The 19,034-nt window shown below is 42.7% G+C and overlaps 1 protein-coding gene across 1 annotated transcript in view; it reads right to left on the bottom strand.

Annotated features, from left to right (window-relative positions):
- The window catches only part of UNC79 (unc-79 subunit of NALCN channel complex), a 641,854-nt gene that overhangs the window by 325,011 nt on the left and 297,809 nt on the right, over window positions 1-19,034 (bottom strand). The window contains 4 exon segments of the mRNA XM_078660089.1: window positions 5,000-5,181; window positions 10,376-10,533; window positions 16,593-16,741; window positions 16,832-16,911. Coding sequence (XP_078516215.1) covers window positions 5,000-5,181; window positions 10,376-10,533; window positions 16,593-16,741; window positions 16,832-16,911 — 569 coding nt within the window.

Here is a 19,034-nt window from a genome sequence, read left to right as displayed (position 1 = left end):
GCTGAGTGTCCTCATAGCCTACACCACACCAGTGTTTTTATAGTTGTGGTCATCTGGAAGTGTGTCCTTCAGCACAGAAGGTTGTGGTCATCTGGAAGTGTGTCCTGCAGCACAGAAGGAGAGCCAGATGGGAAAGACAGGAGAAGGACTGCAAAGATCTGCATTAGATGAAAGATGTAAAACATGGGTTTCTTCTTCGAATGCTTACTTAACTCCATGTGTTAGAAGAGAGGCATGTGGTCAAGGCATATGCATTCACCTTTTCAAGATGGTGGTTGGTCCAGAGATTTCTGCCTGAGCTTCCCAATGACAAATGAAATTGAGCCTTTTTCTTAGCAGCCTGAATTCACTGGATGTTTTTGCTAGGCTCTTTCCACCTCCTTGATGTCAAAGACAGTATGGTGTATTGTTATCTACATCTGTATAATCTTCATATTCATTCAAGAAAAACAAGTTTTCCAAGAAGGTTTTTTTTGGCCCTTTGTTGCATATTCCGCAAAAAAGGGACCATCTCAAGGAGACACTTGCACCTTTCCCATTCCCAAAAGGACTCCACGCCAGTATAAAAAGTAGCCAATATTTATCTGAATCAAAGAACAAAATGACAAATAACACAAACCAAGATATCACTTTTTAAAGATTAAATTCAATATAGCTCTTAGAAATCAGAAATAGTTCCAAGAGGAGCTAATTGTAGTAGTTGACAACTCCACAACGTCAGTCCAACTTCAATGGAGCGAGGGCCAGTTATAGAGTCGGGCAGTACCCAGTACAGTAACTTGGAGATGTTGTGAAAAACAGAAATAATGCAAAACACAGGGGAAGTGAAGTGTTGCTGAGGCAGGTGTGGCATTGATTCCTTACTGTTGCAGGGGAGGTGATGCATCCGTTCCTCACTGCCGGACAGGGGAGGTGATGAGTCGGATCCTTATTGCCACTGGGGAGGTGATGCTGCAGCTGCCGGTGTGGTACTTCAGTTCCTTACTGAGGCGATGCATTGATGAGGTGTCAGAAGTCAAACCGTGAGGCTTTGGTTAAGTGTCATTGATCTTGATCCATCCAACAGGCATCGGAGTCGGAATGGGCTTCCGTGATGCTGTGCTCGATACTCGTGTAGTGGTAGATCTTCAGACGTGATGCACCGTCATCAGAGCCTGTGAATCAAGTCGGTGTGGTGAGCGGGACCACGGCTTTGGTGCAGACAGGAGTATAGTGTCAGAGTTCCAGACGAGTGCTGGTTCAAAGTCAATCAGCATCAATGGCTTGAGTTCTGCTTAGTAGTTCCCCAAACTCACTTCCAAGGGCCCAGTGACTGGAACTGGCACCACTTGGCAAGTAGAACATCTAAACAGAGGAGCCAGAGGTTGCAGGTGAAGTCTTATATGGCCCTGAGACTTCTTAACGGGTGAAAGGCACAAATTAAGCCCTTGGAGAACCTTGGAATCAGGATGTGGAAAACAAAGTCCCGTCCTTTCACTCCCAAGACAGAAGCAGCATGCAGCAGGCCAACAAAGCAAAGAGTCAGTACCTCACAACAGCTATCCAGCTCTTCTTCCTGGCAGAATGTCCTCAACTCAGCAAGTTCTGATTATATGGTGTCACAAGTCCAGTAATTATACCAATCTAAGCCTTTGAAGTTGGCAAACTTCAAACAAGAGTCTTTGCAGCGGACAAGACCCTGCCTTTCCTTGCCCTGGCTCCAGTCACACTACAGGGAGTGGGGACATCTTTGTGTGAAGACAGGCAAAACCCTATTCAGGTATCAGTGTAATCTCCTCCTACCACTCTAGCTCAGGAAGGCCTATCAGCCTGATGATGGGCCATCAAGATATGCTGGGCCACCACCGCACCCTTCGTGTGACTGTCTAGAGCATGGGTAATCAGAAACTTTCTCTCGGGGGCCAAATTTACAGTATGGTTTGTGTCCGAGGGCCACACCGGTGGGGGCGGGGCTAGAGCAACAAAAAAAAACTGTGACCATGAGGTTGAACACAGGTCCCTGCAGCGGACGCCTCCGTCCACTGAGCCACCAGACCCCGGCATACATATATATATATCTCCCTCTCCCTCTCCCTCCCTCCCTCCCTCCCTCTCTCTCTCTCCATCTCTCCCTATTCCCTATTTCTCCCTCTGTCTCACTCAGACTGTCTTACTCCCTCCCTCTCTCTTTCTCCCTCCATCTCTCCCTATTTCTCCCTCTGTCTCACTCAGACTGTCTCACTCCCTCTCTCCTTCCCTCTCCCTCTCTGTCTCCCTCTCTCTCTCCTTCCCTCTCCCTCTCTGTTGCCCTCCTCACTCTGTCGCCCTCCTCACTCTGTCGCCCTCCCTCTGTGTGTCACCCTTTGTCTCCCTCCCTCTCCCTTTCTGTCTCCCTCCCTCTCCCTCTCCCTTTCTCTGTCTCCCTCCCTCTCCCTTTCTCTGTCTTCCTCCTCCCTCTGCCTCCCTCCTCCCTCTGTCTGCCTCCCTTTCCCTCCCTCCCTCGCTCTCCCTCTGTCTGCCTCCCATTCCCACCCTCCCTTGCTCTCCCTGTCTGCCTCCCTTTCCCTCCCTCCCTCTCCATCTGTCTGCCTCCCTTTCCCTCCCTCCTTCACTCTCCCTTTCTCTGCCTCCCTTTTCCTCCCTCGCTCTCCCTCCCTCTCCCTCCCTTTCCCTCTCTCCCTCGCTCCCCCTCTGTCTTCCTCCCTTTCCCTCCCTCCCTCTGTCACCCTCTTCATCTCACCCTGCCTGTGTGTGCCCAGGCTGAGAAAGCTTCCGGGCACACAAAGACACACATACAGCCGCACCAGAGCACTTCACAGGTCTTTAAAAGACCATTTGTATGTTAATGAGGCTTTTGTATTTCACCTCTTAGTGCCCCTGCAGCTCCACTTTGACTATCAAACTATGGAATGCCCGGGCCCCCACAGAGCAGCAGAGTCTCTCGGCGCGCAGTGTTTGCAGACACTCTATAATTTAATTTTTTTTTAAACACAGGTAAATTGTCTGCAAGGTCCGCGGGCCGCCAAGGAAGGCTTGCCAGGCAGCTGGCGGCCTGCGGGACGTACTATGAGTGCCCATGGTCTACAGTGAATACACAAACAGCCCAACTGTCATCCTGACCATACGTGTATTCAGAAACAGGCAGAGACATATAATAGTCAAAGTAAGAATAAGACAACTTTCTAAAAGTGGCATTTGCAGAACTGCAATTTAAAAACCAGCTTCCCTAGAAGATGTATTTTAAATGATGAGTCCCGAGACAGCAAACTCCAATTTTTGATTTGCTCCCAATTGGCAGATACACTTGTAAGATGGTACAAGGTGGCTCCAATGCTAACCTATGGGAGAGATTGGCCTTGCTGTAGTGAAAAACGAAATTAGCAATATTTAGAATTTGAAACTCAAACTATACAACATAAATATTCTAGGATCCAAAACAGAACCCATCTCAGAAACATATAATCAGAATTTCATTTAAAAAACAAGTATTGGCAATGCCAATACGTCTGGTATTGGCCACCAGCCTTCTGGCAATTCTTATTTTGCTTTGCCAATGTTTTTGCAAATCATTGTTTATGCTGGGCCATCATCAATCTAAAAAGAAACCATTTGCTACAGCCAAAAAGGAAAGGGAAAGAGAAATAATGAAAGAAAGAGATGGAAGGAGAAAGGGAGAAGGAAAGGGAAAGAAAGAAAGGTGGAAAGAGAGAATGGAAGAAAGAAAGAAGAAAAGAATTAAAGAAAAGTGAAAGAGAAGAAAAGGATGAAAAAGGAAGAAAGAGAAAAAATGGACAAAGTGAGAAGGAGAAAGAGAAAGAAAAAGAATAAAAGAAGGCAAAAAATAAAGGTAAAGAGAGAATGCAAATGAAGGAAGGAAATAAAGAAGGAGAAGGAAGAAATTAGAAAATAAAGGAGAGAAAGTAAAAAAAGAGGATAACTCAATGCAGAACAATTTCAAATGGATACAATCTGATTTGGTATGCTATGAAACAGCAGTAGCCCGAAAATCAAAAACTCTGTAAGAAATGTAGGAGATGGGATCGGATGAAGATGGAATGCACATCAGAAGCCTCCAGTTATCACACCAAGCTCTAAACACTTATGCAACACTAAAGTAATTATAAAGTAAAAACAAAAACACTGGCACTGGTAGGAACTAGCTTGTGTTGCTGTGTTTCTTGTGAGAAAGCAACACGCAGTCTCTCAAAATGAGGCGACCAGGTTGACTCTTTGTCCCATGATGTATGTATGCTGTAGTGGGCGAAAGAAAAATGTGAATGACACACTGACAGACCAATAGATGAAGAGACGAGGCTTAAAGCTCCTCAAGTAAGTATATTATACATTTTTTTGTAAAATCAAAAGGTCGTGGTTAACGGCTGACCTAATGATTTTACAGCAATTCCAGTGGTTGATTACGCTACTCTTTGCTGGAGACAAATATATCCACGGGCTTCTACTGTCATCTAGTGGCCGCTAGCATGAATTGCAAATTGAGAACAGTGGATGCATTCAATTATAATAATTAAAAGAGGGATTGTGTTTTTTCCTTTGTTACTTTGGAATGATTTGTATTATTTCTTTTAGACGTCATATAAAGCACTCTAACACATAGAACAGTCATAGAAAGCCATTTTGCTTCCGTGGTAATACTAACAACTCCGCACACAGTTTTATTTCCCAGGCTTTCTTTTTTGCTTAACTTTCTTACTTTAATGAATACACCAGCTAGAAATTTAAGAAGATTAAAATAAGTGAAAATAGAAAATTATTATATGAAACACAGATATCACGAGGTGCTGGGGGCAGAACTACAAAACAGTGACTTCAATACATGTCGAAACAGGCACAGCAACACCAAACACATTTCTGCTTTATTTCTTTGATGAGCAATCCTTGGACATGCCCTGTGTCTTTCCTGCAACAAGCAATCCCAGACAATCGGTCCCTAATATGAAGCACAACCATAGACGCGTGTCTGTGTCCTTGAACCACACAATCAAACAAACCATGCACATACCTGCAAAGCCGGCCTTTTGATGGTGTCCAGCAAAAGTCCAGCTCTTGTGGCCACCGCTGGATTTACGTCTTCCACCGCAGTCAAAAAACAGCAGAAGGCGTGAGCCAGCGAATACTTCAGCAAATGGTTTTTGGTGACAGAATGGATGTCAAGGAAACGACACAGGACCGCTACCTTCTCCACTGCAAAGCAAGAGCAAAACAGGTTATGCTGTCGCAAACACACAGGGTTAGGTGGCCATCACAGCCCCAACAAGATATGACTATCGGAATTAATCAGGGGACAGCGGAGGTGGAAAGGACTCTGAGCGAAAACTCCGAAACTGCAAGTCTAGATAACAAATTGTTCGGATGTGCTAATTGGCTTATCGGCGGTATTTAGTACCATATTATCCACAACGGTGTGCTACTTTGCCCGATTTTTTTTAAGCAAGTGGGTGCTAGGTTGAAGCAGAAAAAAATCAGTGTTTGTGAATTTTCATAATTTGGACAAAATACATTGATTTTTACTGTGCTATTCACAACAAAACGGAAAACGTTGGCGTACGCTTACAATGTGGAGCATGAGGCAGAAAGTGTCACAGGGCTATTTTGATTTTTTTGTTTATTTATCAGGGTGCAAAATAGCACCTGAGTGCAAATAAGCTCCACCCTGACAATTCATATGCCAGGGGACTGTATCCGAAAAACCAGTACCAGTCATCCGAGGCACCGGCTTGCCTGGAATCCTTTATATTGCATGTGAGTAGTGCTTAATTTGTAAAAAAAAAAACATAAGTGTTGGGGTCCTCGTCAGAATGTCACCACAGTTTACACCACACAATGCCACTGTACTTACAGAACTACTAACCATCACACTGAAGTGTGACAATTCAGACTGTTCAAGGCCACCAAAGCTTCAAGAATGGCTTGGGTGACAGGTATTAGTTATTTTTTAATGTATATGGAATGAACAAACAACTGTTTTCTTCTCATCTTTAAATTACACAAACTGCGCCAGCACGTGGCTGCTGCCATAAGTGCAGGTTCAGGCAATTAAGTGCCAATGCTGAACACCGGAAACCACCGGCTCAAATTAAGCACTGCTTGCGAGTCTGTTCCTTTTCCCAGACACAGTTCTTAATGGATAAAACAGCAAACCGTGTTGTAGCACACAAAGGTTCCAATTCCAAGTGTCCTTGAAAATTGTGATCCCTGCACAAACACACATCTGCAGAGGGATTGCACTCTTGAGGAAAAGGGGCATATATTTGCTGGCATGCAGATTTTGATGTGATTGGCGCTAAAATGCGCATTTTATTCCCCATGAAAGGGAAATGATCAGAATATGTACTATTTATCTCACCTTATAAATTCTTAACCCTAGTTCATTGGATTTTATTGAGTGTGTTAAATGTTACCTGTCCCTTCAGGGCACTCGTAGTCAGGCCCATGGTTTTTTTAATAAAATAATGTCCTGAAATCAGAAATGTTAAGCATACACTATGTCCATTTCTAACTCTAGACTCAAGATGCTGTTAACTTGCATATTTTCTATAATGAGTAATTCACTTATTTGCAAACAAACCTTTAGCTGTGACACATTGAGGGTTTAATGTACATCAGGGTTGATCTAGTCTTAGGTGGAGGGAAGTCTTGTGAAAGGATTGTTTGGAGACCTTCAGGGAATTCCAAGAGGATTGAATGTTCTGGCAAGTAAAGGCAGACACAGGGACGTTCAACAGGCCCAGCAGTCAGCAAGAAGCAGCTTGTGTGTGTCAGAAGGTAAGGGGTGCCTGACTGGGAAAGGCACTTAGGAGCAGACAGTCAGTCTTGGAGGTGACCCACCAAGGCAAAGAGCGACGACTAGTTTTGTCACTTGATGTGGCCCACAATCAGGAACACAGTGACAAGCGTGTTGTCACCGTTTCTAAACAAGAATGGCAGTGGTGTGTATATGTAGGAAGCCCTGTAGGTGGCGCAGAGAGTTCTGAAGATCCTGCATTTATTGAGCGCCAACCCGGAAGCACTTTACAAAGACAGGTAATATCCACTGCACATGTTAGCTTGGAGCATACACATATTACGGTGAGGACTTAGTTTAACGTGTTGACCTCAATTTGGGGAAAAGTAACTCATGGAATTATAAAAGTAAGGTAGTGTGCTTTTGAAGGGCTTCCACAGTTACGGCGAATTAGCAGGCTGTTCCAGAGTTTAGAATCAGTGGTTGAGAAGGTCTGGTTCAATTGTGAACTCCAGCATCATGCGGTCAGGACTGGAAAGTTGGCAGTCTGATAAAGTCACTGTGTGGTGTGATTTTTTTCTGAAGGGTAAACTGTGTTAATGGAGTGTCTTCTGAGTCATGCTGCTGGTCTTCTAATGCTACCCAGTGTGGAGCTGCGGGTTACTTGGAAACAATGCTTAGTGGTATACCTTGTATGTTTGCTGTTCTTAAAGAGACAGTCCAGTGAATCATGTCACAATGAGTTTTACAACGTAAAGTCATGGATAATTAAATAAGATTATTAAAGGCCTTTTTAAGGTCCCAGTGGAACTCTTGTCAAAAAGGGGCCATTGCTACAGTCCTGGACTTTTCATTTACACATTATTGTGCTCAGGTGTGGTTCTTCCATTGGACCAACTGAAGTAAACTACGACTACATGTCTCAGAATACATCAGTTTGTTTAATAAAAAAACAAGGGCTGGAGTACACAGCCTATGTGGAATGAATGTATGACGTTACAACGAATTCCGTTGCAACGCATGCCTTTACCACGCATGCGTTACAACGGAATTCGTTTACCACGGATAACATTTACATCGATTGCTTACGTGGTGACGTCATACGTCGTTAAGAGAAAGCGGAAGTTTATTTTCCGTTTTCTCTTAAACGACGCTGACAAAATACATAACCCGACGTGACATCCGGTGAGTTTTTTTTGGGGGGGGGAGACCCCCCAAGCCCCCCTTTTTTTACTTTTTACCTTTACCACACATACCTTTACTACAAACCTCGTAGTAAAGGTATGCGTGGTAAAGGCTTTCGTGGTAACCACGCATGCGTTGTACTGCATGCGTGGTTAACGATTTCGTGGAAACGGCTTTGTTGTAATGGCCGTTTCCCATGTGGAATGGAGTCACAAGGTAACCATTGTTTAATTTTAGAAGCTATTAATGATGATAATCTTTGTGGCAGGAGGCCATTTGTGGACGTTGAGAATATATGTTGATCATTTGGACTACAGTTTGTAGTGGCCAGAAACACAAGGAATTAAAATGAAATGCAGGAATAATACCAACAAAATGAACAAAAGGCAACACAAGGAGTGAAGTCAGGAGACTCCCAACGTGGGCGAGGCCTGGGGATGAGACTTCAGCCGCCTGTCTGCCTCTGTGGGTGAACCCATTGAAGAGAAGCCTTAGACGGTGTCAGAGGCACTCTTGATGGCAGCATTTGATGCCATGAGCATCATGCCAATCTCCACAAGACAGGGCTGAAGTCATTTAGCAAAACATACCAAGGGGGTAATAATCAGTGACATGCATTTTAATTTATGAATGGAAACATCATGTAACTGTCCACATCAACAATTCTTTCGCTGACAATGATTTATCGACCAATAGTGGATTATCTGCCAATAGAAGAGCTGCGTTGGTTAAATAGCTGCCCATAGGACAAGGCTGGAACAGAGGGTCTCAAAAATAGGGAGGGACAAGGGGCGCTTAAAGGTCCAGCATACGAGTCCCCAGGGGTTCAAACAAGCCGAAAGTGGCTTGCTGGAACAGAGGCTGATAAGAAATGCTTGAGTCGAGAACTCATCCACCAACAGTACAGCATCCAGTGGCGGCCCATGCAGTTAAGTGCGGTGGGTGGGGGTGGGGCAGGGGTTTGTAAAGTGACAAATGACAGAATAGTGAAAAATAAATAAATACATAAATAAAACCACATACCTTGCGCCTGCCGCATTGCCGAGTCGACGATGTGGTCAGCGCAAGGTAAGTGGTTTTATTTATTAATTACATTTTCACTATCTATCTGTAGTCACTTACACCTCCCCACCCCTGTCACGCCCCATCGCACTTATCTGCATAGGCCACCACTGACAGCATTAGGTACAGAGAATAACTTGAAATCAAAAGGAGCACCATATTCAATCACCAATCAGTCAGAGAGAATAATCTGAAATGGAAATGAGCTGGGGAGGGACTAGGCTGCTATTCAGGTACAGAGAACAACCTGACATGAAAAGGAGTAAGTAGTTATCCAACAATTAGGGACCACTGATAACCAGACACGGCATGGTGTCTAGAGACTAAGGGTCTTATGTAGAGTTTGAGGGACAGTATACTCTGTCACAAACATGGTGGATGTCCCTTTCACTCTGTAACAAGGTCACAAGGGTAGTACAATCCAAGGCACTTCTACTATAGCAGGCAGGATAGTCATCACATTTTTATGGAATAACCCATCCGCCAAACTCTAAATAAAACACTTGGTCACCAGCCTAGAAGAGGAAAGAACCTGAATTGGAAATGAAATGGCAACTAAGCAGCCAATTGGGTATAGAAATTACCTGAAATGGAAGGAGTCAGATACTCATGTACTAATCAGGAACAGGTAACGGCCTAAAATCCATCATTCAAGGACAGAGGTTAACTTGAAATAAAGTAGACATTGGAGACCTACTCAGGTACAGGGGAAAGGAGTTGCAGACATCCCATCAGTTACTTTTTATATACTAATCTGAAGTGCTGGGATTTGTCATATAATACAATGTTCTTGATGTTGTCTGGGGCACAGCAGAAAGCATAGCCCCTTGACAATGTTCCACTACAACCTACCACTTCCTACACTCTGCAACCATTCGATAATGCTCCACGTCAACCTACCTCTTCAGGCACCTTACAGCCCCTTGACAATGCTCCACCTCTACCTACCTCTTCCACCCTCCCAGATCCCACCCTCCTTCCCTCCTCCTGGAATGAGGTTGAGCCCAAGACACTGTGCGCTCATCGAGGCTGTTTCAGGACTTCCCCACCTCAATGACGCTCAGCACACTGGGTTCTCTGAGCATTTATGCTGGACTATGCCTTTGTTATGTGATTTCTGCTTAAATCTGTTGTAAAGCGTTCCGATACCCTCGGGTCTGGCCAGTGCTATACAAAAATTCTTAATAAATAATAAAAAAATAATAAAATATGAGCGAGGAATATTCAAACCAAGCAACACTTCATAGGTAGGACTTGATAAAAACCTTCATTTCAATTGTAGACGATTTATTAATCAAACTGCTGCACACTAACAATATTATTCTTTTGTTAAAGGATTCTGTAGATCAGAAAAAGTTTGCTACCATTCTGCGACACGCAAGACATATTCATCAACAGTAACATTACCTGCTTCAAATCTCATTTTCCAATCTTTGCTGTTGAAGTTGGTGTTGATGATGGTCCAGAAGATGTCTGCACCATAGGGCAGGGAGAGGGCATGGAGCAGGAGCGGCACACCCAGTGACGACAGCTGGGAGAAGTCCGACTTCAGAACCCTCCACAAACTGTGAACCAACAAGATTAGGTAGGCAATTCTCAATTCAATCACAACTTTATTCGATTTATGATTCAAACAATAATAAAAGCGGATAAAATTGATTTTAAAAGAGATCACAATATAAGTCGAAATATAAAACAGCTGTTAGTTCATACAATCATTAAATAGGAACATACATATGTGGGGACCAAAGAAACGCCCATAGTCATATGCTAAGACTTTTCTTAGATGAACAATGTTTTTAAAAAACATTGATATTCTCTTTACCGAGTGGACGTTATCTAGATATTGTAAAACAATAAACACCGGGCAGCACTGTCTGATCCCCAGAGTTTTTAAAATTGGGACAATCATGTCTTTCTTAAATCGCAAAAAAATGTACAGAATAAAAGTACATGAATGGTGGATTGACCCGAAGCGTTATCACATGGGCACAATTTCAGTTCCCGGTGCCAGTCGTGCATTTTTGGGAAACTTACAATTCTGTGGAATATGCCGAATCTAAATTGTGTCAATAAAAACCTGTCATGAATTCCAAGTACAAGAGTTAAGTATGGTTGGATGGTAAAACAAGTTAAAATCATTTGATTTTGCTGTACACTGGGTTTGGCAATCTCGCCAGATTAGGTGACAACCCACAAACTGAGTGCACACTTAACTGGGCCTCAGGCACAGTATGTGGGATTTCCCAGTTAGTGATAACACTGCCTTTCTGAAATGAGGCATATGTTGATGCAATGAGAACTCAAGAGGGGGGCAACTGAAAAGTTAATGGAAGTACGTGGCATGAGGGCTACTGGATAGAACAAGCGATGAGTGACAAAGTATATGCTGACATATTTGTTTTCTTCCTACCATTAAAGTGTTTACAATGATGTGTTTAAAATTGAGCCTGGCCCATGGCGGAAAAATACATGCATTAGTCTATTGTAGTTTCTGTATGTATATGGCATTTGTGGGTGCTTGGATAAAACACACATTAGACACAATATGCAGAGGCTGATATGAGTCCAAGTTGAGAATGTGATCACCCATTGCATTTTGTATTACAGGAAGAAAAGCCCAAAAGTCATAAGATATCTTTAGAAATATTCTATAGACAACCAGCAGGATGTACTACATATACCAATGATGGCATAGCTATGGCAAAGACTGCACTGTATTCTGAACATTCTAATTTATGGGGTCCTAAGGAAGGTTCTCAATTCTGAATAAATCCAAGACCTGAAGCCTGCCACTAAATGTGTATATGTGCCTAAATAATGAAATACATTAGCAGGTTAGTTTAATTGCAACTCCTCTGTATAAGTTGCTTTTGGTATGTATGATAACTGGCCAGTAAAAATGATTTTGTCTCTGCACAAAACAGTGTTTATATATATTGCTTGAAAATATTATAATGGATAATGAACACATTCATATTTTTCTAAATGTATTAACTGACTGTAAGGAATTGGAAAAGCATACTCTTTATAAATATTAGCCAGTGGGGGTCGCCACTGGGTAGTTAAAATAATAGGCTAGTTAAAGTTAGGTCAGCCAGTACATAGGAAAATCATTTTTTGTATTTGCTAATAAAAATAAAATGGCGCACCGGGGCTGCATTATTTCATTAAGGGGAGGAGGCGCTCAGCTCCCTTCTCAAGCTGTTAAATATTCCAAGGAGCCCACCCGAAGGGCCGCATTACATAAAGGGGAGTGGGGAGCGCAGTCCCCCTTCTCTGAACCATTATAGGCACCAGAGAGCCCACCGCCAGGGCCGAAATATGCACAAAAGGGGTGATGTCATCAATTATGTCATTTGAGATGTCATCAGTTGTCATAAATGATGCCATACAACATGTCATGAGTGATATAATATGTGAGATCATGAGCAGTGCGTGCTATAACTGGTCAAAATCTATATTTTTTTAAGTTCAAAACATTAATACGTTCACTGACATTCACCTAACTTTAACGTTCCTTTAACATTGTGTTTTTTTAATGGTTTGTGGGTGCCTCGAATGGGCAACAGGGTACACACTTCTGGCCCTGAGATGGGGTACCGGGGCCTACATGGCTTTGGAGGGGGGCTGCACACCCTCCACCGCTTAATGATGCAATTTGGACCAGGGGATGGGGTCCCCTAGTCATGATAGGGCTTGGAGAGGGGAGCAGCACAACCCCTCCTTTTTTATGGCCAGGCCCTGTGGCAAGCCCCCAAAGGCAGCCAACCCCAGGCTTGGCATGCCCTTCGCCCTGCACAGCACAGTGTTGACAAGAAGGCCTGGCCTGTGGCCAAGCCCTGTGGCCAAACCACTCTGAAGCAGCCGACATGCCTGCAGGCAGCAAACCTCCCGCTGTGCAATGCCTTTCATTGAGCGAGTTGTGGGGGTGGGTGCCGGTGCATGATTCCAGTCAGGTCCTGCATCCAATCCCCCACAGGCAGCCAACCCCACACTGACCACAGCCTTTGACTGTGTACAGCGGGTGGTTCATCACAGGGCTTGGCCCGAGGAGGCCCCAGGGGTCCCCATCCTTTAGAGCCAAAACATATATATTAAGGGGAGGGGGCATGGGCGTCCCTCCCTGACCCTTAATTTGCCCTGGGTCCCATCCCAGGCCAAATATAATTAAACAGGAGAGAAGTTTGTTAGGCCCCCTTCCCAGTGCCATAATAGGCCCCAGAGACCACATCCCCTGGGTCCAAATACAATAAAAAATGGGAAGGGGACTTACAGTCGCCCTACAGAAGCTTTCTTGGGCCCCCAGGGATCCCATCCCCTGAGGCCAAAATCTAAGGGGAGGGGGCATGCAGTCCCCCTCCTAAGTCTTTTCAGGCTCCGGGGAACCCCTCTTCCGGGGCCAAATATAATGAAAATGGAGAGGGGGGCCACCAGTCCCCTCCCCGATTCTTATTAGGCCCAGGGAATCCAACCCCAAGGGCCCTACCAATAAAAAAGGGGAGGAGGCCATGTGGCTCCTCCCTCCCCAAGCCACATTAGGCCCTGGTGACCCCACCCTGTGAGGCATATTTTTTTTAAGGGGAGCAGCCATGTAGCCCCCTTCCTGAGCCTCATTAGACCCTGAGAACCCCATCTACCAGGGCAGGTTTGTCTTTTTTTTTAAAAGGGAAGGGGTTATTTGTGCCCCCCCCCCCCCATCTCTGAACCTTATTTGGCCCTAGTGACCCAATACCGCAGGCCATTTAAAAAAAAAGGGAAGGTGGGTCACGTAACCCCATTAATTAAAGGTGAATGCCCTGGTGCGCACTCAAAGCACCCACACTGCTGGGGCACATCTGGGCCCCTATGACCCAAGCCAGTTCCCCACATTCTGTGGGGGCTAGCATTGCTCTCGTCCAGAGGGAGCAGATATGTATGCTGTTCCCTGTGGGCAGGAGCAATCTGTTAATCTGTTTCAAAACAGATCACAAGTCTGCTCCCAACTGACAGGCACATTTTTAAAGCTCCTGCCCTGTGGTAGTAGACTTTTGTTTGCTCCAGTTTGGCGGGAGTTTTAAAAATGCTCCTTCCAGGTGAGAGGAAACAGAAGTTTCCCTACCCATGCTGATGCCGGTGTAGGCAGGAAAACCACTGTGCCCTGTAGGTGGTCTCCCCACGACACAGTATTTGAACTGTCTCTGGGGAATGTCGTCCCCGGGGCCTTTAATGACTGAGGGAGGGAAGGGTCCCTTTTTTAAAGTTGAGGACCCCATAGTAGTAAATTGGGCCCCAGAGGATGTGTCCCTCTCCCCTTAATTGAACAATGCAGCCCCGGGCTGCCATTTGTTTTTTGTGCGCCGGGAATCTTGTGGAATTGTGGCAAAATTGCCATATTTTTCTTTTGTCCCCAGGGGGCAGGGGGGTCCCTTTGGGTCTCCTGCATGGAACCTGTTTGGGGGTTGGATATTCCTACCCTGCCCCCTATATCATTTTTTATACAACTTGAGGACAGGGGAACGAAGTCTCCAAAACCTGTATTGGTTGAAAGCAGCATTTTTTTCTCATGTTGCTTGCAGCCAATGAGAATGCTCATTCCGGCAGGAGTCTGACTTCTGCAAGAGCAAGATGGTCCAAGGAAAAAAAGGCTCTCTGGGCCATTTAGAAAGCTTTAGTTTATAAAATTGGGTCGCACAAACTCTCGCAAGAGTCCCTCGAATCCAACTGTCCAGACAAACAATTACCTTTTAACCTTAATTTCACAAAAAGTACTAAACACATTTACACTAATTCACAAAAATTGCAACATGGGTACCACGGTCTAGCTTCGTGCCAAATTTGGTGTATTTATATTCAGCAGATTTTACTGTAGCCCGGCCTAAAGAAGTCTACGGAAAATGCATTGGGATTTTGCATTTTGGTACCCTATTTTTACTCGCCCCCAAAGCTGTTAGCAAAACAAAAAACACATTTCCTATGGAAATGCAGGCCTATCTATAACTACCCAGTGTATGTTAGTAGTTGTTTGTTAGGATTCCCAGGTATAGGAATTCCTCAAGAATATGGTTGCTGATAACTTTGCACCCGTTTGACAATCTCAAAGAAACTTTTTAGATCTATTTCTCTTTTTACATTGGTGGAGTATGCAAAGGTTTATATGTTCGTCTGGGGGCATGCGTAGCCTGAAAACAACTGGACAGATTTGAATGAAATTTTACAGGATTATACATTACGGTGCACAGATGATCCTTTTGGGAACTACAGGTAAGTAGGGAAAGTATATTTTAAGTTATAAAACATTTTAACTTAGAGATATCTGTTGTTGCAGTTCTTTTGCAAAGGTTTATGGTTTGTCAAGGAAGTACCACAGTACATAGCGATGACAGGTCAATATGTGATTGGCTAATGACTGCATTTACAAAACTTAAAGCAGGCAATGTTGTTTTTTAGGTACACTTTGGCTGTGTTATGCGTTATGCCTACAAATATAAGCAAGTATTAGGTTTAATATTTTTTATAAAGTGGTAATACATAAGCAAAAATATTTACAGGTATTTGGTTTAAATGTAGTGCCTCGAATACATTTTTTTTAATATAGTGTATTACAGCATATTTCCTATTTTAACATTTTTAAATATGCACAAAAGAGTATCATGGTAATACCTACAAATCAAATTGTTGTGCTACTTGAAAAATACATAGTTCTCTCGAATCTGCTGTAAAAATATATAGAAATGCATTTAGAAATACATTTTTCGACCCATTAACACTTTACCTACTACTTACCTATATCAAAGTCCATAACGCAGAACACAGCGAAATGCAGAATGCTGCCAAACTGTACTAAAAACGACATGGCTGTCTTTTAACTTTGATAACACAGCCGTTAGCCAATCACATACTGACTACTCATTTACAACCTTAGACTCTATGACACTACACTATAAGAAACTGTCCTTTACCATACTCTAATACACTGTACTTATTAACACTCTATAAAATTACACAACACTAAGATGTGAAACACATTTTTATTACAATTTTTTTTGTACATTTATTGAAAAAACTAAAGGTTAAAGCTAAGTTATAGTTAGGAAAAGTTTGTTTAAACCCAACTCAATCTATACAAACCGGAGAAATTATAAAGTTATAGTTATATCGTACATTTATAATTTATGCACCACTAGTGAAAACTTACATTTATAATTTAAGCACCACCTTTAGTTTACTATGTGTTGTGCACCTCCATATACATTCTTCTCACATCAATTGTCACTGTTGCATGCACTCAGTTCTGAGAAATTATGTCATTTTAGGTGTCATAAGTCTTATGACTACTATGATTTCACATACTTTAAATTATATAAAATGTAATGGTATAACCAGTGCATAGAGGATCCAGAAAGCGCAAATTGCAGTTAATGTAGTGTGACAATTGATGTGAGAAGAATGTGTATGGAGGTGCACGACGGATAGTAAAACTGCAAGTTTTGCCAGAGCTCTGCGTTTCAGCTGGAACGTGGAGTGGGCAAAACTCCACGAACTCCACCCGCGGAGTGGAATTTATCACCCACTGTAGTCATTTTGCAATTACTTGCTCCGCAATTATCAATGTGTGACTTCAATAGAAGACTAAGATCTGTACCTGGCAATCAGCAAATGGTCTTGGATATAGGCAAGGAACCGAGGGTGGTTCTTCCTGGCCATATAGAGGCACTCTCCATGAAGGCAAAGAATCTTCAGGCAGTTCAGCATATTGAAGAGAATGTCTGGCTCCTCAAACCTAGCCATTTCCTACAAGGGCAGTAGCACATGTTAATGCATTATCATACAGTCTACACATGAAATTTCTCTAAAAATACATAAATGGATGAAGAATTATACCTGTAATATGGTATAGATCAGCTTCAATGTGACTGGGAGTTGCTGGTAACAAAACTTTCTTTCAGTGTCATTCTTTATTGCTGTCAGACAAAAATGAGAGTCAATATCTCAGGCATGGATTTAAACTTAGCTGTGTTACTGGGCAGAATGTGGAGGTCAGGAGTGGGGGTATATTATTTATCAAGATTTGCCCACACCCATAGTCTTTGTTAATGGTAAGTAAATGTACACAATGCTTTGTGTCACTTGGCTCATTACAATCTCAAAAGATCGATAACTGAACGTTTTAGTTATAGTCATAGACAGTAGCCCTAAAGATAAAATCATCCCCAAGGCACTAAAACCCCAAGAGGGACACAATCCATGATGGCATACCATGCGACCTGTTGTATCTTTCCCGTGTTTCTAACTTTCTAATGTTATCTTCTCTACGTTTTTATCTTCCATTGCTAACTTAACAATAAAACCCCAGACTACAAAAGAACATCATGAACATAAACAGAGCTGCTTGACATATAAAGCCCGAGCTTTATTTTGTCAAAAAGCATCATTGAATGGTTCAATAATTAGCCACAGAACAATCTCTATTACCAAACACAGGGTACAGGAGAAGTGATTTTTTTTCATCTTTTTGTGAAGATTGTTAGCCCTACTTAGGGAGTAAGTGTGCACACTCTTAGAACAGGTTGCAGATACCTTCAGCCTTTAATAACAATTCCTCAGGATATATGTAAGGCCTCTAATGTGGCGTAAATCTTCCCAAGTTCATGATTATAGCACTATACATTACCTATGTACTTAAATGTGATGATATCTTCTTTAAATCTATGGCTATAGGCTTGTTTATGAATGTGCAGGGTGTATTATGCAGTCTATAGGCATGAATATAATCCCCAGTCACTGTCCTCGTGTTCCCCAATCAGATTTCCTCTCTGCTAGCTAAATAGAGTGGATAACCTGGTTGGAACTGGTTTAACGAATGGCTTTTGCAGCCATTTAATTAGAACGACTTCTCATTTTTCTACCCCGCCAGGCTCTGGTGTCTATATGAGTGTCGGTCAGGAGATTTGACCTAGAAGAGATCAAATGGGCTCCCTAAGAATCGTTGCTATCTTTATTTAATGTCTAGATATTCAACAGTGTGGAAAAAAAGGGAAGGGGGGTATGGCTTACAAAATGCACCTATACTCATTTGCCTATCAAATGATGGTGTACAATGGAGAGACCCACAGAAAAAAAACTATCTCTACATAACAGCAGGCCGTTTTGTCTGACTGCTGTTATTTCACAGCATACCATATTGTGTCCATTGAAACTGTTCTTTATGAACTTATCCTCTTTTTAGCATTCACACCGTGAAGTACATTTACAACTGTACTCATGTATGTTATGCTAGTATTTATTTTAATTGAGGACTTCAGTTATACTTCTAAAACAATTTTGTCTGTATGTCCTACTTGAATGGCTTTCTAATTTGCTTTTAGTGCTCATGTAAGTTGTGCTTATTTAGACATTGAACTATTATGTCACTAAGTGAAGCTATGCCATTTATTTCAAGTTCTCTATCTGTCTGTCTGTCTATATATCTATTTATCTGTCAATCTATTAACCTGTCCGTTTAACTACGTGTCTGTTTGTCTGCCTGTCTATCCGCCAACCTGTCTATCCACCTACCTATTCCCCTCTCTGTCTATGTATGTACCTGTCTGAAAAACTGTCTAGCTATCAGTCTGTCCATATCAAACTGTCTAGCTACCAGCCTGTCCATCTATCTACATGTCTATCTATCTATCCATCTATCTGCTTGACCTGGCACCATTGGTGTGGGTCTCTCCTGCATTTTTTGCCTTTGCCTCCTGTGTTTTTGCTGTGTGTTGTTCTGCTGGTCTAGATGCTTTGGACACGTTGCCATTGCTGTTCAGTACTAAAGTGCAAGTGCTACCTTTTTTTTTATTTTTTTATTTTTATTGAGATGGATCAGACTTTCAATAAAACAGACATACAACTTTACAAATATCAGCCAAAGAGAAGATTACAGTTTAGACATAAGGATTAAAACAAGTATACAAATATAGGTAGTTTTATACAGCTTCCAATGGTTATCAAAGTTCAAATAGCTTACCTTGCCAGATTAAATACCAGACAATGCAGGGACCCTTTAAGATCTATTCAGCCAGTTATTTTCCTCCAGTTACTAAGGGGA

The sequence above is a fragment of the Lissotriton helveticus genome, chromosome 9, assembly GCF_964261635.1.
Source record: "Lissotriton helveticus chromosome 9, aLisHel1.1, whole genome shotgun sequence".
Taxonomy (NCBI): domain Eukaryota; kingdom Metazoa; phylum Chordata; class Amphibia; order Caudata; family Salamandridae; genus Lissotriton; species Lissotriton helveticus.
Note: the sequence above shows the minus strand (reverse complement) of the source record. Positions and strands in the feature narration are given on the sequence as shown.